The sequence below is a fragment of the Macrosteles quadrilineatus genome, unplaced genomic scaffold (genome assembly GCF_028750875.1).
Source record: "Macrosteles quadrilineatus isolate MER2022 unplaced genomic scaffold, UCM_ALF_1.0 Scaffold_9__3_contigs__length_116548681, whole genome shotgun sequence".
In the NCBI taxonomy this organism is placed as follows: Eukaryota; Metazoa; Arthropoda; class Insecta; order Hemiptera; family Cicadellidae; genus Macrosteles; species Macrosteles quadrilineatus.
The window spans coordinates 70,092,075-70,114,551 of NW_026542602.1; the positions used below are offsets into that span (position 1 = coordinate 70,092,075).

The 22,477-nt window shown below is 32.8% G+C and overlaps 1 protein-coding gene across 1 annotated transcript; it reads right to left on the reverse strand.

Moving 5' to 3' along the window:
* Positions 1-2,496: 2,496 nt before the first annotated feature.
* LOC129003208 (GTP-binding protein Di-Ras1-like) lies at positions 2,497-10,649 on the reverse strand. The gene is made up of 4 exons (XM_054431494.1): positions 10,488-10,649; positions 9,422-9,699; positions 7,333-7,513; positions 2,497-5,494 (listed from the first exon to the last, which is right to left on the reverse strand). Exons 1-4 carry the CDS (start codon positions 10,647-10,649, stop codon positions 5,354-5,356), a joined length of 762 nt encoding a protein of 253 aa, XP_054287469.1. The 3' UTR covers positions 2,497-5,353.
* Positions 10,650-22,477: the final 11,828 nt, after the last annotated feature.

Below are 22,477 nucleotides of genomic sequence, written 5' to 3' on the forward strand. Positions count from 1 at the left end.
CAATTCAGACAAATGGAAATTCGCTTAGTCGGCAGGTTTGCTGCGGCGGGGGTATTATTATAAAACGCATAGTTCACGAATTTAACAATAAATTTAATAGCAGATTAAAAAGCATTTTGTATTGCAACTACTTAGTAGGTTTATCAAGCTTCTTTTGACGTTAGTTATTAACTTCTTTGTTTTGCTTTTCTTGGTCAGAACCATAAGTAGGGGAAATTCAAAAAGTTGATGTCCTCATTAAATATAAAACAGCTGTGAAACATCACGCTACAAGAAATGCAAATAAAATAAAAGCAAAGTGATTCTAGTAGTTTTATTTTTACATTTATATTTAAACCAGTTGAAAAAATGTGGACTGCCAAAACCGTCAAATCAAGCAGTGTGAACTGAAGTAGGGGTATGTGGCAGAATACATATATCCAATCCATATAAAAAAGTTCACATATCTTTTAGGTGGATTGACTATCTTTGTTTGATATCTTAGAGTTATTATTCAAGTAAAACGCATTAGGAGTACAAACCGAACAGTGTTGGTAAAACAAACATAAAATTACCACTATACGGCCACAAAACTGATAGAAACAATTGCAGCCGTTTATTAACTTTAAACATTTGACTGCCAAATTTATTTATTTATTTGCCAACGGATTTGCACAAATTTTACAGTTTGATTGAGTTGTAAATTGCTCAATATGACTAGAAGTCTTATCATAATGAGACTACACTATTAAAAACTAAACTTATATACTGTAAAATATATGACTCCATAGTTACATAGCTCCATATTGGTGCCATTATGGTGAAAACGGTGTGGATATGGTGGCAATATGGTCAGTATAGTATGCATTTCATATCGCTGGGCATAATTGAATATTATTTTTGCAAAGCTTCCAATGAAAATCAGAGTCAAACTACAGTCGACAATGAGCCCACACTAACCGTTACAGACCAGTGAAGCTAGACGTATAAGCACTCAACTGGCAATGAGGCTATGTTCTTTCTATAGCCAGGCTTTGGATTTAATCAACGATTCGTATTTTATATGTATAACTACCAATTTAATTAGTGTAGTGGACTTTTAAATAACCTTGAGGAGTTTTAACATTTGGTATGAAGCATATTATATATTTTAATTTGAAATTTGTTGGATATTCTTTAATTCATAAAATTCAGCATTGTAGACCATTTGAGGAATTTATAATTATTATTTGAATAACATTTTATGTTTTTCCATGAATACATAATGCATTTACCTCTTGTATTCTTTCATAATCTCTCTTCAAACTATGCTATCACCGTATTTTATAGTTGCATTTTTAATGTTTTGTGAAATAGAATAGAATAGAAACGTATTTTATTTGAAGCGGTTTTCAGTACAAAAATACACTGCTTTTCAAAACAACTTAAGTCAGGTAATTAAATAATTACTTTCAAGCCTTATTTATTTGGGAATTGATTACTTTTATTTATTTGCTCAACTCGATGTAAGAATATTGTTCATAGTTTATTTATTTAACAAACCCACCTAAGCATAAAGAATAAAAATAAAATTAAAGTTAATCTGTCAATTTGTGTATATGAAATACATTTTTAAATCAACGTTAAAAGTGTTCAATGGTGCACCATATTAAAAAGATTTTACTCAAACAACATACACTTCTCTTGACCTCTCAATACATTAAGAAATTGACTTTGTTGTCGGCTGGAAAATGTAACTTTATAAAACTTAAGCGTCTGTCTTAAAAATCCTGCTCATAACCTTTACTCACCAGCAGAAGGAATACGATAGACAGTATCTCAAATTAAGGTGTTTGTTTATTTGAGAGGTGGCTAAACGTTCTTCAGTTATTAAAACAAGTATTATAATTTTTTATGGTTTGAAAAATGATGATGGGAAAAAATAGTTATTCAACAATTATTGCATCTGATAGGTTAAATAAATAAATTCAAAAATAAAATTTACCGCAAACTTTTATATACGTTACTTAAAAGACGAAATCGGTTGAAAGTTATATAAGGTGAATATAGATTTGTCGTTTGATATTCCCTGGAGCTATGTACTGTATGGATTACATGGTTTCAGTATAGTTTGGATTTGGTGCCAATATGCTATGGTTATGGTGTCGATATGGTATGGTTAAGGTGTTAACATGGTCAGTATAGATTGGTTTGGTGCCATTATATTCAATGTGGTATGGTTACGATGTCAATGGTATAGTTATGGTGTCGTCAATATGGTATGGTTATGGTGTGAATATGGTATAGTTATGGTGTAAAAATGGTAGATGGGGTATGATAATAGTGGCATTATGGAATATGGACAATATGTTATGGTTTTGGTGTGAATAAAAAATCATTTAGTAATTTATTTGTAAGCGTCTTGGACCGTAATGAGTTTAAAGACAACAAATTATAATTTCAATGGTTTCACACAGAAAAGTACAAAAAAATGAAGAAAATCATCAAAAACTTTATTATCTTGTATTGGTACAATATGATATGGTCAAACATTAAATCTTGCTCCCATCCTACATACATTACGATCATAACATACAGTTATAGCTATTTTAAGCGTAACCATCAAATATAATAATTTACTTCGATAACAAACTTTAACAATGTAAATAACAATGAACATTAAATAATTAACATGAAATTCAATAACATACATACAACTGCAAGGCTAAACCAGCGTAAACATTTTTTACATGCTACCTTCATGCTGATCCAATAACAAAAATTAAAAAAAAATATTTTGCATATCAATTATTTACGTAATTATAATTATTTTGAAAGTATCACAAATTAAGAATGGTTTAAACTATAATACATCCTATTTAATATGTTGGCTAAATAATTTAAACCTTACCTTAAACTACTATATTCACAATATAAAGGAATCGACTTTGACAACAGCTGTTGGTTAAATTAGCGAATTAAATTGTTTGTTTACTAACAAAACTACCAAGGGCATCCAGCAAAATCTTTCATATAAAGAAAAAAAAAATTTAAACTGTGATAAACTTTAATATCAAACATCTGCAAAATTATAACAGGAAACGTGGATCACTTTATGTCAAATACATTGACCAATGACATCAAAGACATGGAATATCTAGTAAAACACACATTAAGACATTACAAGTAAACTCAATCTAGACAGTTCGTTGTCAGATCTTTACGTTCCACAAATTATCACACTATAGTCCGTCACATTTTGGATACTAAATGTACGGAGAAACATGTAAACCTGAAAAAAATTTAATTCAAAGCTTAATTAAATCTGTTAAATATTGGATATAAAATAATTTCCCTCAAACAAAAAAGGACATAGACCATAAACTTCTGTATTAAATTAACCCATAGCAAAAAAGATAACAGAATTTCCGATATACTTTACACATACAACTTTCATTAACTTTTACAATTAACTCCGTACAATACAAGCAATTGGGATAAAATAAAATCATGCATTGAACCTGATCCTTATGAAACATTTAAAATATGGCTGTGGATGGACCTTAAACAGGTAAAGCAATACATATAATATTGTAATTACCATTTATCCTATGTACAATTAAGGACGGATAACAAATACATTTAGCCATTAAATCAACACTTATTTTAAATGGTTTACAATCATACCTAAATATGTGCGTCTGAGATCATAAAAAAAAACACGATTTGAGTTTATGGTGAAGTTAAATAACCATTCGGGAACTAAACATGATTCTAAGACAATATTTAAAAACAAGCTTCTAATTTTAATCTATCTGCTGACTTATTAAGCTCTAAGTGGTACAGTCTTAGTCTTAATAACGTAATTATTCTTGTATTATAGGCCTTTACTACCTAATAGTTATTCAAGCAAAGCCAAAAAACTTACAAGTAGTAAAAAATAAAAATGTGCACCTTATTTGGTCCGTTGGCGATTTTCTGTCCATATGTCTGTCTGTATGATGGAATTTGTCTCCTATCCCTGGGAATGACCAATGGCTCGAGCCTTAAGCCATTGGCCAGATTCCAAATTAGACGGTGGGAGGGGTGACAGGTTCCATCAAACAGTATATAGTACCAATTAAAATATTTTGAGCCATCCCATATGTAACATATAAATTAATTTTAAATATCAAAATTCCAACGCGTTTGATTCCTAGCTTACTCAGACAGGGTGATTTTCAACAAGTTATTTTATAAATTATAATATCAAATAATATAAGCCATAGGCAATATATGACGTTTATATTCGAAGATGTTATGGTTTGAAATTGTACAGAGTTTAAGTAAAAAATACACTTTTAACTTCCTAGTTTAAGATACTGTAATTTTTAAATATTGAGATTCAATAAATTTAACAATGTTTCGCCCATCTAAAATATCTATTATATTTCTTAAAATTACACAAGCCCTTAACACTATGCACATATAAACATAAAAAATCTTAAAAGTACATTAATAATGACCCTAAACGTACTCTATTCTAGCAATCTACATTAAAGCTCTTACCTGGTTTAAGAGATGTAATAAATGTGTTTGAGAGACTAAGGCCCAATTTCTTATATCATTTGTTTTCTCTATATTGGCAAACTTCTATAAAGAGCCCATGCCTTTTGAAGCTTGAGCCTTTTAAAAGTAAAGTATTAATAGGTTTAGTTGAACACCATCACAAAGTAGTGCTGTAATTTTGATTAAAACGCCACATTTAATTCATGTCCAAAAAGGACATCATATGATGATCATCTTTAATTTTCAAATCAACTTAAGTAGGTACTATGAAAACTGGAGTGAAAAAAAAACCACCACATATGTTTTCTATCAATGAAAAAACGTCAACTGTTACATAGAATGTTTTTTTCTTAACTTCCAGTCAATTTTATACTCAAGTAGGCAATGGTTCTAATTCAATATACAAAATAAAGTGTTCAAGGAATTAAGTAGAGAAATTGAGCCTTATGAAACCATCCCAATTATCATTCTTGTATTTAAAATATCTCAATTCTAAAATACTAATCTTTCAGTCCTTGCCACATAGTTAATCATGTTTGTCTTTCAAGACAAACATTTATAAGTATTTTTCAAAGTTACTTTGTTACCAAAATCTTTCAAGCTAACATCAACTTTAAACTTTACTGAGCATTCACAATATAGAAACTGATAAACCTACTTTATATTAGTAAAAACTTCAATGTATACTACTCCGATTTCCAAAATCACTTCAAATTGGAATATAACGTCCAAATCTCAGCACCTATGTACGAAAATAAACGAGTTGGTGCAATCTGTAGGCTGCAATCTCATAGCTCTAGAAGACTTCACAATCTCATGACTTATGAGATGTTGCAATCTTATGGCTCTATGAGACGTTGCAGTCATCAGTGCCATTATGAGCATCTCGAATTTGCTGTTTAGCTTTTCTGCTGCTACGTCTGATGAGACTACGGCTGCGGGGCTTCGCCCTGGATGGTTCCGGGTTGGTCGGAGTACTTGTGCTTGCCTGGAATAGAAAACACGTAGTTTGAACATTTATTATGGGAGACAAGTAAAAATAATACTAGGAATACTGTTGTTGGAGAATACTTATGAGAAAATGTATCTAGAAAATGAACTAAAAGAAAAAATGCATAAAGTTGTCAAATGTTAGATAACGAAATTTTTTTTAGTGAATGACAATAGACAATTGCAGATACCTTACTTAAAGGTTGTATTTGTAAATTAAATGCGTAAATTAAACAGGTATTTGTCCTGTCAAATGTATATTGGGTAGAACAACATTCTGCCAATGTATCAAAGTCAGTCATAAACATTATTTTTATTACAAACCGTCTTCATTTTCCTATCACCAATATTATTAAGTAACAAAATTGTTCACGAAGAATAAAGTAAACAGATAAATTCGAATAATTGTTTCGTAACAGAATGTTTAAAAGAGCATTCCAATGAAGCAGAAGTCATCGTGCAATTTAAAACAGTGATTTGATGTTCTCTTTTGTTTTTTGTTGAGTTTTTATTCGTCGCTTCGATGAATATTCTTCCCAATAAATCAACCAACGTGTTTACAACGTCATGCAAACTAAAATATAATAATCAATGGAGTCGGTTTTGTTTATTCGGTGACTGGGCTACATATTCACATTTAATTATCATGCAATATTACGCTCAGGATTTCCCTTAATTTTCAGTCGTTCTAGGTGAAAATCTTACTAATATTATGAATATAAAAGTTTTGAGTATGTTACATTGATATTAACGATAAAATTTCCCGAAAATCAAGCTTAAATATTGCAGGATTACACCACAGTAAAACATAGGACTATTTACATTTTGAAACTAGTCTACGGTACCACCAGGCTTCCCAACTGCCCATGTTATTCTCATGAATACACACTATTGGAAGTAGGATAATTATTAAGCTGCTTTGTGATTTTTTATTTTACTCTTTGAAGTAATTTGTTAGCTTTTGAGCAATAGGCATTTCTTAGTTAAGAAAAAACGAAATGTGGAAAGGGTAGGGCAAGTTTTTTTAGAAATCTTTTTTCTAATAGTTTTCTGTGATATTCAAATAATAAGCTACAGTTAGTTAGAGGTTTGGCTGAAATTGGGGAGCAAAGGTTAGGACATCTATAACTTACGAAACATTAGGAACTATTGATTTTAATAATTATACGGTACGTTGTTAGATTATTTTGGATCTATTATTTTCTTTAATATCAGTGAAAGATTAAAAGTTAATTTGGCTACAATTTGAATAAGTCAATAATTTTCAATATCATATAGTTGGAGAAGAATTAAACACACCTCTGCTGAGTTTGTAGATCCGAGTTCTCCAAAAAAGACCATTAATTTATCGTACTACTCAACATACGCTCTTATCTATAGTTACTCTTAAACTCCTTGTGGATCACCCTGAGTACTCTAGAAAAAATGAATATTTGCTAAAAGTAAAATTTTTATAAAAATAGTTACAAATAATAAAAGCATGTAATAAAAGGTGTTATAAATAATAGTCGGTGGCTCAGTTGGTAGCGTTACGGCCTACGGACCCAAGGCAGCGATGTCGTAGGTTCGGATCCTCGTCATTGCCGAAAACATTTTATCAGTACAGTTTACCTTAGTACTGTACCACCTCACCCCTTGCTTTGCTGGATACGTCCCACGTACAGATCTGTATTCTACGTGTCATGGCTAAAATGCATGGTGAAAAGAGGCCACCAACCTCTTAAAAAATGTCTTAATGATGCCAAACTTTCTTACAATACCTACAACGATTAAAGTATTAAACTTTCGTTCTCGTGCCTTTTTAAGACTCTGGACATCTACAGGCTATTTACATACCTCAGAGCTAGTCTGAGGACTGGCCGCACGACGTTGTCCACCTCTGACGTATGCGCTAGACCGTCGCTTCAGTGGCGTCTCGTCCTCCGCCGGCGGCAAAATCCGTGACAAAGTGACAAAACACTTGAAAATGTCACGCACATTGTAGTTATCTTTGGCCGAGCACTCCATCAGTTTTGCTCTGCAATCAACATGCAAATCTATTGATGAAAACTATCAAACAATATTGAATATTCCATATATCGACAGGATTTTACAGTGTCCCATGTGAAAAGGATTTTCGTACATCTCTGTTAGTTTTTATTTGGGTTTTCAGTTTTTGAACAGTAAAAAGTTTATTCAATGACTGTTTATAGGACTGTTTGCCTATTAAAATAAAGGAATTTGTATAATCACTGAGTTGTACACATGTTGATGCCTCACACTCGAATTGGGATTTTTGGATGTCCAACTACATAAAGGTTATTGATTCAAGGCTGTTCACATAAATATAAAATATAAACTCCTCCCGGTGAATTAATAGCAAGAACTATAAAGTTACATTATGATTCAATAGGTTTACAAAATAAAAGCCAAATACGATGGTAAAAAGTAAAACATTATTTTTTGTAAAGCAGCTTCAAAAAATGGGTATTTAGTAAAAAAAAAAAAACAATAAAAATCTTCTGTTTAAACTCCAAACATATTCATTTAAAGCATATGCAGATGGACTTAAAATATAATCTTTAACACATTGACAATTTATAAAATCAGAATTGACTGTCAATTGTGTTAGTGGTAGTAATTTTAAACCCTCATTCAAGGACCGCAATTCTGCAATATACAAGGACCCTTCAGTCAGTCAATGATTACATGACAAGCCTTTGATTCCTAATGCCAAGGGTCATCATAACGGCTTTAGTGGCTCTTCCTATAACACTTGTTTCGCAGATCCTTTTTGAGTTCCTTTTAAGCATAAAGGACAATACAATATCGACTGACAAATTTAGTGTACAAGAGTAATGTCGTACTATTTTCATTTGCTTTGAAAATGGTGAACCATAATATTAAGTTTTACTTGTGTCTTAAAACAAATACTATTAAGCCTTTAAGAAAGTAGTTTTCAGATATAAAATATGTAAAAATGTTGTCTTTTAAAATAATGATATAGTTATTCTCACGTTTGTAGGGATTTTAGGCTTGTTGAAAACGATTTGTAAATCTAAGAAATTGGATGTGTTGCCCTTAACCACTGTGTAGGTGAAATTGGTGCAAAAAATTAGGATGTTAATTTTTTTACAAAATTGTGTTGAATAAAATATAAAAAATAGTAATATAACATCATTATAAACTACAATCATTTTTCATAAATATTTCCTTCGGAAATTAAACCAAAAGGTGTCTTAGACATTAGTAAGCATTAGTCTTCCATATTTAACATTTTACATATTGGAATATTTATTAATATTATAACATTGAAGAATCGTTAATACTTTAACTGTCGGAGCCTTTCCCCAATTAAAATTAAACTTATAAGAAATAGGTAAGCCAGTGCTCCATTTCTTAGTGTAATCAAACTTAAAATGTTGGACCTCACCTCAGTTTAGGCAGAGAGCAGAACAGCCACTCACTGACATCCTCTACCCTGACCTCCCTTCTGGCCACTGCCAGGTCCAGCTTGTTGCCGGCCACCACAGTTGGGATTTCCTGCCAGTTCTACTCTAGCTCTACATCAAATGTTGGACCTCACCTCAGTTTAGGCAGAGAGCAGAACAGCCACTCGCTGACGTCCTCTACCCTGACCTCCCGTCTGGTCACTGCCAGGTCCAGCTTGTTGCCGGCTACTACAGTGGGGATCTCCTGCCAGTTCTACCATTGACTTTAAAGTCAATGGTTCTACTCTAGCTGTACATAAAATGTTTGGCCTCACCTCAGTTTAGGTAGAGAGCAGAACAGCCACTCGCTGACGTCCTCTACCCTGACCTCCCGTCTGGTCACTGCCAGGTCCAGCTTGTTGCCGGCTACTACAGTGGGGATCTCCTGCCAGTTCTACCATTGACTTTAAAGTCAATGGTTCTACTCTAGCTGTACATAAAATGTTTGGCCTCACCTCAGTTTAGGTAGAGAGCAGAACAGCCACTCGCTGACGTCCTCTACCCTGACCTCCCGTCTGGTCACTGCTAGGTCCAGCTTGTTGCCGGCCACTACAGTAGGGATTTCCTGCCAGTCAGCTCGCTGTTCACGAATCTCTTCCAGACAACATTTGGCTTGAGAGAAAGAGTCTGCGGAGGTGATGGAGTAGACTAAGAGGAAGGCGTGAGCCGTGGCTATGCTGAGCCTCCTCATTGCGGGGAACTGTATGTCGCCCGCTGTGTCTAGAATATCCACCTAGGCAAAATCATCCGATGCTAGAGAAGTATAAGGTAATTCTTTAGATACTGTACTTATTTTATGGAAAAAGTTGTAGAATATGTGTTTTTTATCACTCCACAGTTTTCGGTAAGTCTCCCAACTTGTAGAACAAATATTAAATGTACCCAAAATTGTATTTAATTGAAAACTACAGATAAAGAACCATGCAAAGTTCTTCATAATGTGTTTTTTTTTTTCATTTTAAAAGTGATACTACAAGAGGAAACTATATTTTACTCTGAAAATGATTAATCATATACTTTTAAAAAAATATTTGTTACATATTTGCAACAATTTTTACATCCTTAGTCATGAGGTCACAAACTTCTTCTTATTCGTGCTACAATTGTGCCTAGTTTGAATTTGGCTTTAAATTACGCTACTGTCGTGTAACCACAGAGTAGTACACAAGATGAAGCGCTTCAGTGGTCTCTAGCACCAGCACAAAGGGCAGTTTAACATCGCCCCCCTCGACCTGATGTACTACAACGCTCACAGTATTCGAAGACTCAGTGCCCTCAGTGATAGCAATTTCCTTACATTGCTTGCCGTTTGGGCTCTTCCTTGCTACAGGTAGATTTCTGCACCAATATACTACTATGAAATCGCACGGTTGTTCCATAAGCAAGTTTCCTCTGCACCTTACTTCTCTTGTCACTTGGCGAAGAGGTCTTAATTACTGCTCAATACTTGTTGCTTTTTATCCATGGCAATTCTTGAAACCTCCACTAATTGATACCAATTTATAAATGCAATATATTTACCTTTATCGTGACAGGTCCTAGGTCAAACTCTCGGTTGTACAAGTCCTCAACAGTACTTTTGTATCGGTCTACGTATTGGTTGAAGAGGAACCTCTTGACTATGCAGCTTTTGCCCACCCCCGCCCCTCCCAGGATCACCAGGCGGATGCGTTCATCCGACATTCTCCCCAGCTTTGTATCACCTGGTCGCTTCTAGCATTTAAACATCTTGGCTAGAGGAGGAGCTGAAACAGACAAACATACATTTATATGAGATGTTACACTAATTTAGATTGTAATCCTCCATTTACGCTAGCACAAGCAACTCTTAAGCACTAAAGATCTAGACATTTTACGTTCACTCTCCTTTATCTTTTTCGTGTTATATTTATGATTGACTTCTTGGATGACTCTGTCAACTGGAATGTTAAAAAAATCATAATCAAAATCAAATTAGAGTTTCCTTCAGCTATAAAGGGGTTTCTGTATTTTTCATACCCCCTCTTCTTATATTGTTCGACCTAACCCAACAGTTCGTCCAAATATAAGAAAACTCATGGTTTGGGATTATTTTCTATTTAAATAAAAATAATAAAATCAATCTGTAAACAAACACAAATTAAATTCCCCTATTAGTATCATGTTATCATTAGGCATATACGTGTTTGAAACAAATAATGTGCTGTGGCTGGTGACTCGCTATCAACAAACAGCTACAAATCCGACCCTTTAATCTCATTGAGTGTTTGATTCGCAAACAAGAACGTGTTGGTTTACTATGAAATATCGATTGCACTTAGTTCATCATTGCCTGCCACTGTTTTCGACAAATACATTGTACGTAATGGAATAATTAATACTAAAATGAAAAATAATATATTAAACTGTAATAAAACAGAATATTTCAGCCTTCATCATCAAGCACATAGCTAAATGACATGGCAATTGTTCATTCAAAATTACCATTGTTACCGGAAGATAAACCTTAAAATATATACTCGTCCAATATACTAATTTTTTTTGAGAGAGGTGGGAAAATGCATTTATGCACACAGGTGGCTAGCCAGTAGTGTGGGACTCCAATGGGCTTAAGGCCCAGAGACCATCCACTAAAAACCTCCTCTACTCTTTGGACACTATCCTAGGAACACTTGTCACACTTCATCATAACTAGACCAAGTTTGCCTACGCCCGAAGGGCTTACCCCATGTCTATCCGTTCATTTCTTACAAAATCTAGACTGTGACCCGATCTAGATCATTCTTTTTTTCACTTGAAGGACGTTCCGGAGAAAGTGCGACCAGCAGTCCCAGTTGTCCTCACCCTCCAGCAAGGTCTAACAAATCGATTCAATCGACAGCACCCCAAGATTTTGAGTGGCTATAATAGTATATAAGTCAATATACTATTACGGTGAGTACCAGAATGTATTAGAAAGGTAATTTAAAATAAAGTATGGCATATGTGTTTGCTGGAAATAAATAGTAACCCAGTCAACAAATTTCTAGAACTATTTTGCCAGAAATAAACAAAAGGGGTGTGTTGCTGAAAAAATTGTAAACCAATAAATAAATTGCCAGAACCATTTTATCGAAAAATTTACGAAAAAGGACATGTTGCTTCAAATAAATAGTAGCCTAATCCAGTCAACAAAGTGTAAGAACCGTTTCATTGGTAAATGAATGAAAAGGCACATGCCGTTTCAAATAAATAGAGATTCATTAGCAGTAATTTTAAACATCATAAAAGCCAAAAATTACTTGGTGAAACCTTTAAATGTTGGAGTAAAGATGTTTAATTGCACACTTGGGTTTAAGGGTGTTTATTTCCTACAGTATTGCTGTTTTATTTACTTCACCCAGTCCCAAGCACTACCCTCAAAACGGACAGTTACTCTTTCCGAACTAGGTAATAAGAGAGCTCTCACTTTAAGTAGTATGGTAAGCAAACATTTGTATCAAGAAAAACATCAATACCCTTTATAAATAAACTGTTGGGAAAGTTCTGTATATTCACAGAGATTTTTTAAGCTCCAAAAACAATCTGAAGATAATTTGATGAGGACTTATGTCACAATAAACACCGGAACAAATAAACAACCTTTTTAGCTGTATTGGACTAGTAGTAATTTATGGATGGTTCGAAACTGGACCCAGCTGTTCCTGATCCTTTGGCTTAAATAAATGATCCTGGCTTATGAAACAGCTAATCTTAGTCAGTAACAAAGCTACAAACATTATTTCTAACTCTACACATCTTCATTTATCATCTTCACATATTTGGGTTAAAATACACACTTAGGTGGCGTCCCCATCTGACTGGTTAATAATTGATAATTGATTGCATTAGTCATAATTTAACTTTATTGATTCATCTACTAACATTTGCAATTAGCAACTGATAGCCTTTGATATTACCACTCGGATTTGTTCAAAATCATTCATTAAACAACAGTGGAGTGATCAATATCAACCACAAACAGGTAAGTATTACAAAATCCGTTATACAATTATTATTTGACATTCGAATTTTGTTTCGGAATGCAAGTTCGCTTGCTTGAAAGGAAGTAGGTCAGCCATTGAACGTAAAATAATCAATCTGGTGAAATTGTAGCATTTCAATGGCCTCTCTGAACTGCAAAGCAATTAAAGCCTAAAACTCTACACAAACTCCTAAATAATACCAATATTTACGCTTTACTTTATTTAAATTTTGTATACATTTTTGAAGCATTAATATAGTTTACATAACACAAAAATGTATTTGGGAATTCAAAATTTATTAAATTATACGATTAATTGTATTGGATTTTCCTTTCAATGATTATTTATATTTAAAAATTCCTTCGTTAGAAATACATCCAATTGTTTACTATTTTTTAATTAAAGAGTTTCCACATTTCAATTGATTTCAACTATTGTAAAATGCTTGTTAGTAACAACTCCCAATCAATGTTTAAAAACGAATCGTCTAACCATTAAACCCCTAAACATTCAACCTTTTAAATACTTTTTATTGTCCACCTTTACATGCTAGGATAATATGTTTTAGCCCAAAACTGTTTTACACATTACTTCCGGTTAGTCCTCGAGGGTTGTGGCATTATCACATAGATCAAATTCATTGGTAATTGTAGGGATTTGAACCCGGGACCTCGGGCTCTGAAGCTCTACCACTACACCAGCTCACTTCAATACAAGAGAGTCGGGTAAACATATTAAAACCTACCAACGATGTACAATTTGTATTAATAAGTATTGCAAGTAAAGTTATATGGATTGCTCCGTGCAGTGAATAACATTACCAGTTTGTATCCTATTAGACGGTATCTAGCAGATCCCATCCAGATCAATGCACTTGATATAATCTTGTTACATCCAGATTATAGAGGGCAGTGAGACGCCTTGTTTACCGCCCTTAGATGGAGTTTCATCCACCGGAGCAAAATACTTTTGCATCTATTCAAGAAATTCTTTTTTTGTTAAAATTAAGTTCAGATGTATAAAAAAGTAATGCGCTAACTCTTGCGGTTTAATTTTTAATAACTGAAGCTAAAAAATCTGTTTTATAAGTATTAGAGACTTTTATGGTTCTAAGTGGTGTATATTATTAGTAAAATATTTCAATAAAAAAAAATTAAACACAATGACCTTTTAATATACGCGTTAATTATTCAAAAGGGTTTAATATATAAAGCGTATTTCACACGATAATTTTCTTCTTTGAAGTTTAAATAAAGTTTAAATATTATTTAAGTGGATTGAGGCGTCTTAATACGTTACAGACGTAAAAATAAATTCACAGCCTAATAATGCGAAGCAAGTTATTGCATTCTCTATAAAAATGTTCGGTTACACAGATGAAATTGTTTATAGTCATGGCTAAAACTTTGCATACACAACTACGTGCACTACTTATTTAATATGTATTAATGAAGACTATTCGTTTGTGATTTGTTAGTTGTTTGAGAATTCGTTTTCATAAAACTGTATTGACATCTTCTACAATTAAAGATGTTTTTCATGGGTCAAATCTATTTACCAATGCAATAATTAAGAATTTATTTAGGTACTGTATGTCAACCTTCTAAAAACACTTAACCTTGTAAATTACACTAACAAGTGAGAAAATTTTACTACAAACGTCATCGACTACAGCTGATTTTTACTCCGTAAGGAGAGAAAGGGATATTTAAGACCTGCAATTCATGATTTTAAATCAGCTGTTTTGCTGCAGTAAGACTAAAAGAAGCTTTTTTTACATACAAGTGTAATAAAATCAGCTGGAATGTAAGAAATTAGTCGTACTCTTTAAAAAAGGTTTAATATGAATAATATAAAATAAATATATCAATTATATTTCATATGGGTGAATAAGAAGTCAAGACCCCCTTCTCTAACATGTTTATAAGTAAATATACAGAGATGTCCTTTTGGTGGTCGTGCAATTTTAGCAGGATGTTTCATTTTATGATTTTAAAATTTTTAAATGTCCCCCAAAAAGGGGAGATTTTGGGGGCAACTGAAAATGTTTAAATATAAACCGCCTTCAAATTACACCTCATTTTAAAGTGTTTACAAAAACTTAAAGAATGGTGAAAACCAGACTTTTCTATTTAACTTCTATCCAAAATAATAGCCCGTCAAATGTTTTGGAAAATCAATGGAAATATTGGTTCGTAGATGTAATATTGGCTACCGTTTTGGACAGAGGAAAGATAGCGAACTCTGGTTTTCGCTATTCTTTAAACACTTCGAAACGAGGTGTCACTTGAAGTAGGTTTACATTTAAAGTTTTTGAGTTGCCCCAAAAATCCCCTTTTTAGGGGACTCTCAAATATTTTAAAATGAAACTTCCTGCTAAAGTTGTTGTACTACTAAAAGGATAACTCTGTAACATTTACTTAGGAACAAATTAGAGGGAGGGAAATCACTTTTTATTACACAATAAAATTAATGTAACAGTAAAGTCGTTAAACTTTTGACGGGCTACCATTTTGGATAGAGAAAAGATAACGAATTCTGGTTTTCACCATTCTTTAAGTTTTTGTAATCACTTTAAAATGAGATGTCACTTGAAGAGGGTTTCAATTTAAAACTTTAGAGTTGCCCCCAAAATCCCCCCTTTTAAAGGACACTCAAAATTTTCAAAACCATAAAATGAAAGTTTCTGTTAAGATTGCAAGACCTCCAAAATGATATTTCTGTATATTTACTTTACTTAGAAAAATATTAGATAGGGGGGGCATGACTTTTTATTCACCCTGTTTATTATAAAGATTTTGACAAAACTGCCTCGAGAGACATTGACAATAATTACCTTACGACTGTAATGGTTTCCTACCTACTCTTGGGGCTACAAACAACTTCGAAAATGTACGTATGAAACGATGAACCCACTCGACATGGCTTAAAGAACTTACGCAGATTATTCTCACCTTCACTGCAATATTCAGCAACCCACACAAATCTGAATATAACATTCTGTTTCAAACTTAATATCAAGTATAGACACTAAATATGTTTTGGTTAATATTTGTTTGTTTATCATGTTTATACTCGTCTTAAGCTGGTTTAATCTGGCTTTAGTACTAATTTTTGACATTGTATTTTTGAATAAAAACTACACTCAATTCCACACTTAAGTCGTTAATTAATTATATTTAAGTGCTTGAAAATGTATTCGATTTTAATAAAAACCCAATGCATATAACAGTGTATTTATGTATAGGGTGTCCCACGAAGGGGTTTAAACGTTTGATTTTATATTACGCGCCCATTCATGCACCGAACTTTTTGAAACTTTACACAGTTTACAAAGTAGGTTCTAAAAATATTCTGGAAAAATTTCAACTCCCTAACCTTAGTAGAAACAAAATGGCGGCATATTGAAAAACGTTACTTTAAAAACATTAAAAAAGGTATTTTTGGTTTTATAAAATATTTTTATTGTTACTTTCCAGGGCAATATGACTTTTAAATTAAAAAACTAGAACATAGCCTAATGTAAAACTAAAAATAAATCATATAACTAATAAATAATAATAATAAATAAATAACTAATAGTAAATCATGAAAGTAGTTTTTATAGAAAGCACATTGGTAAATTTGTCAATATGCCGCCATTTTGTTTCTACTAAGGTTAGGGAGTTGACATTTTTCCAGAATATTTTTAAAACCTACTTTGTAAACTGTGTAAAGTTTAAAAAAGTTCGGTGCATTAATGGGCACGTAATATAAAATCAAACGCTTAAACCCCTTCGTGGGACACCCGGATGCATTAAAGTTTTTATGTATGATAAAAACATTTTGATAAAAACTAACATGATTTAAATTTAAAAGGAATGAACTAAAACTACTTCTTTTGGGAGCAAAAGAAAGAGTGGGTCTTTGAAATTTTGAAGCAGGCTTTTGCAAGAGTGTTTTCATAATCATATTTGACCTCAGTTCAACTGTATTGATTTCACAACAAATTTTTGTACAGAGCAAAATGTATAGTTTTTTTTCAAAATTTCATACATTAAAATAAATAGGTTTAGTTTTTGTTTTCAGACTAAATAGTAAATGCATCTTGCACTACTGATTATTCACCTCCTTACTGAGGAAATTTGTGATTTTATTTTCCAATAACTCAGTGACATGAGAGCCTCTTAAATTTGTAATTGCATATCAGAAAATCACATAAATGTACATAACTAATTAACCTTAGAGTCCATGGTAGTAGTTAAATATTACTGTAATTATTACACTTTTTATAATTGAAAAAAAATTAAAACTCTAAAATTTGTTCACTTGACATTGATTTTAAACATAAACAGCCATACCACAACAAAACTTTCTTTTCAGATAAACTAGTGTACCTGTTGCTCGAATTCGAGCAATTGCAAAGCATTACAGGTGACTCAAAGATTATGGAAATACTCACGATCTACACAACAGTTAGATATAATCAAAATCGTTTGTAAATATCTTATCTTTTTTCAAAAAGCTGATCTTGTTTTTTAGTGTTTTTAGTGTAAAAAAAGCATTATTTCTATTTCTTCTACTTGGTTGTGTTCTATGACTTTTTCTATGTTTCCATTGTTTGCAAATCGGTTATTTCAATGATTGCTCAAGAAATTTAGCACAGTGTTGATTCAGTTTTATTTTTAGCCTATATCAAATTGTCCAGGATTTCTCGCTCTTTTCCATTGTAATAATTATACCAACCCAAGTTTCGTCTACAGATGCAATATTCCAAAGAATATCACCTACGTACAATCTCCAAGAAGTGGTAAAAAAGGCAGAAACCAAACTCCATAAGAAATAATTTTAAAAGTTACTGTTATATTAGGATTTTCCACTGATTTGGTAATAGAACATTATATTGCAAAACATGACACGATGCAGAAGAAAATCAATTTTAAAATCAGAAAAATCCATTGCAAATACTGTACTTCATTTTGACAAATTCAATAAACCACAATTTAAATATTAACAGCTGTTGCATTAAAAAGTAGTGTAGAATTATGCATACGAGAGGTCGTCCAGTGGTCGAAACTCGACCAAAAATATGTAATGTACTCACTTAACTATTTTCACCCCACACTGTAAATAAAACATGTGATTGGAGTTTCCTCCATTTGTTTTGATTTTCTGTTTATATTTCGTTGTTATTTCGTAACCAGCATAGCAACGCATAAGATCCATGTTAATTTTGTACAACTTTTAAACTTATTTTTTGTGCTTATCTTTGAGCCTATTTAAATTTATAAAGGGATTCTGCACACCTACAGGAAAATAGCTTTCCAACGGTATGCGTAGATTTTCCCTACGATGCACACGAGCTGAGAAAAAAGGTTTTAAAGAAACATGCTTGCCTATTAATATATAGATGGTCGTAATGTAAACAAATCTGAAGAGGCAACTTTAAAAGCTTCTGGGGCAGAGCCCCAAGGGAATTTACCTCTTTCCTCTTTTGATGGCTCATCTACAGACCAAGACCTTTCTTTAGAGACCCCTACCAAGTCTCTACGCCCAGCCGTTCTCTCAAATTAGCTGTGACAAAAACCCCGTTTTCCTCCATAAGAATAACATGGGATGGGAATTTAAAGGCCACGGGGGCAGAGCCCCAAGGGAATTCACCGTGTTTCTCTTTTGATGGCTCATCTACAGACCAAGACCTTTCTTTAGAGACCTCTACCGAGTTTCTACGCCCAGCCGTTCTCTCAAAATAGCTGTGACAAAGAAAAACAGTTTCAAATTAATATATAGATAACCCGGAATAGGATTCTTATGTTTCTTTTCATTTAATTAAAAAAGTTTTTGGCATAGCCGAAGTTAAAATATATCATTTATGAATATTGCTCCTTAATCCATTGCAGATGAGGTTTCTAAAATTATAATCTTGATGAAATAATAAAATTATCTCTATTTGAATATCCATTTCTTTCTTATAAATATATATATTTTTTTTATTTTGAGAGTACCTTTAGCCTGTTACAACTTTATAATATACTATAATTAATATTATTAAGAATACTGATACAATTAAAAGTCTCCTACTACTTGCAAACATTGAATAAAAATAATAAAAAGGGAAATGTAATTAAATAAACCTTTTTGATTACAGAATAGGTAATTGATTATGTCAATTATATTATTAGCCTACTTATTATCTTAGTTTGTTAGGATGTGCAAATATTTCAAATAAATCTTCAATTATTTGAGTTGACTGTCAATAAAAAGTTGGATTTACAAACATGGTTGATACTTGTTTGCCATGGTGTTACATTTTCAATTATCTATGAATCCTAAAAGCCACTTTAATTAAATCTGTAATTTTCTAAAGCCTGGTGCAAAATTTCTATCACATCTCACAACAACTTTGTCATATAAACTCGCAGTTAACTAGGATTGACATGGAAGTCTATGCATATACTAATGCTTCAGTAATTTGATTTTGGGTTTGTCATTTGGTCCATTAATATTCACGTAGATGAAACCGACTAAAACATCACCCTTTAAGCTCGAAAACATTTGTGTCTTTTTTAGAACTGCTGTTGCTTTATGAGTTTCTAAGTACAAAACATGATATTTTATCAAATATAAAATCTAATATATACAATTCTCGTGTCACAGTGTTTGTCTGCAAACTCCTCCGGAACGACTTCACCGATCGTTATGAAATTTGGTGTGTAAATTCTGTAGGTATGCGAATCGGACGTAAACTATTTCCCGTTTCGAAATTCTTAAAAGGGCTCCGCCCCAGTGGCTCTGGAGTTTCCCATGTTAACCTTATGAGAAATGGAATTAATGAATCTTAACAGCTGTTTCAATTAAACAAGTTGGTTCTGTTCTATGATGTTCAATAGCATTAAAATTACAAGGATTACCAACAGGGTGCAGCACTATTATTTCTTTTACATTTATGACAACAGCTAATTTGCAACCAAAAGGTGAGTGAGCGTAGCGAACGAACTTCAACCTGGAGGCGAGTGAGCGTAGCGAACGAGCTCCAACCAGGACGTGATTGAGCGATGCAAACGAGAGAGGCGAGTGAGCGTAGCGAACGAGCTAACCTGAAGGCAAGTGAGCGCAGCGAACGAGCTCCAACCTAAAGGTGAGTGAGCGTAGCGAACGAGCTCCAACCCAAAGGTGAGTGAGCGTAGCGAACGAACTTCAACCAGGACGTGATTGAGCGATGCGAACGAGATCATCTTGAAAATTAAACGTAACGGTACTTTCTTTCCATCGGTCTGTCTTAGGGGAAACCTATAACATAGGCGATACGAAGTTCGCTGGGTCAGCTAGTTTTTGTATAAAAAGTTTAAAAAATAAAGGGTTTGTTCTACTATGAGATCAAGTGTGTGTGTGAAGTTCTTCTTATATTCAGACAACTATTTCGTTAAATTTAAACAGAATCATAGCTTAGGCAAATAGATTTAACTGTCGTGAATTTAAATATAAATGTCTATTAATGGTGATTTACCATTTACCAAAAGTGACTGTTTTTAACCTATTCCAACTAATAATAAAACAAATTGTAAACTTGGAAAGCTATTAAATGTGTTATGCAAAAATTATTAATTTTTGGCTTCATTTTACGTTTGTAAAAAAATAAAAAAAGCTTTTAATAGTAAGCTAAATAAACTCACATTGCCATTAAGACTTCAGTTGCATTGGGTTTGGACAGCTAAAATAAAAAGCAACCCCTTCCATTTGTCATGTTTGGGGATGAATGTTTGATCAAATTTTCCCCGATATTTTAACTAAAAACTTCTTTTTAGGAAGTACATTGATTAAAAATATTTTAAACCGTTTTTATACGCTGAATAAACTGTAATTTTCGCCAGCAAAAAACTACGTTCCCCGGTTAAAGTTTGACCCAATTCCTGAGTAAATTTGCTCTTCGCTTCTATTTCGTTTTGTAAGAGGAGAGGTCAAATTTAATATTAACTTAATGGAGTATATAGAAAACCAATGGTATGAAAAGTAATTTGACGTAATGTCATAGATATAAATGTATACTGATTTTAATTGCGTATGTAATTTGCTTATTTCTTCTCTTTAGTGGTGTAAAGGGGGTGAGGGAAAATAGTAATTTGATTACATTAGTGTTATGTCAATATCAAATCGTTATATTATAACGATAATCTCAGGCTTACTGAAAGTCTACCCACTGTTACTAAACTTTGGGTGACGTTGGTCAATAAATAACTAAAATATTGCTTATAATACCTTACTTTATTATTAGCCCCCAACCATGCAAAGAACGAAGATTAAAACTAAACAAAAAGGTAGATTAAATTGAAACTGTATTCAATAATCTACTTTGAAACAGAAACCCCAATTTGGAAAATAGTCCAAACCAAAATCTGGAAAACCCTTAAGATTGTCTCACCTGGACCCAAGGCCTTAGACCTTGAGGCCTCCACTGGACCTTGTCCTCTAGTACACAGCACCACCAATACACCAAACTGACCCAATGGTCAAGTGCACTGGCCTACTTAAAGCAACAGCCACTACTTTTCACCACCTTGGATGACAGCTATATGAAACATTTAGGCATATTTTAATTTATTTTAATAAAAACAAACAAGGGTTGTATGTGTATTAAATTAATTTTCACAAACAACATACTGTAAAAAAACATAAAATATAAAATTTTAGTTTAAAAACAAAGTAAATCAAATTACTGAAAATGAACACCAGAATGTAACGGAGAGTATTTTTCATACTGAATTTGGAACTTAGCAAAGGGACCTTTTATGCCGTTGCCTAAACAGCTCCATGCTTTAAGTGCAGATTGTGAAAACATACCATAAGACTGAAGAGCAAAATAACTCATGTTCTAGGTGTCTTCTAAAAACTCGATAGAATTGACACACTTGGCAAACCTAGTCCGTTAATATCTTTCTCTCTAAAAAAATTCCACTTTGTTCAATAAATTGCAAAAGAACCCAAAAATGACATAATTTATTCTCAGAAGTGGCTTGTACAATTTAATATTTAATTCCAAACATGCTGGATTTACTTCATTGTAAGTCGTAGTCAAAGGAGATTGGAGGATGTGGCCAATGTTCTCATCGGTTTCTACATAGTTTGTGGCTTCCCTCATTTGTAAGCCTTGCTTTGAAGGGACTCCAATGTGTGTGTTGTATGTAAATAGCATTATTTTACATTCAGTGTTGTTTAACACCTATGAAAAACATACAGACTGTCCCTAAAGTCCCGGACAAGCTTAATAACTCCTAAACGAAACTAGCTATAGTAATAATATTTCAGACATGACTCCTGGCTACAAAAAACTATATTTTGATGTGTTAGTTAATATTGCTTCTGTCCCCAAAAACCAAATTTGGAGGGGTTGCCCCAAACTTTTAAATGTAAACCCCTATCGAGTGACCCTGATGTAAAAAAAATAGCGCAAATCCAAGGTCGATATCTTGCTCCTGTTAAAAATGGCTGACCTTTTAGTGTGTCTTAAGGTAATGTAATTTAAAGTTGACCACCATTGGTTGTATTAAACTT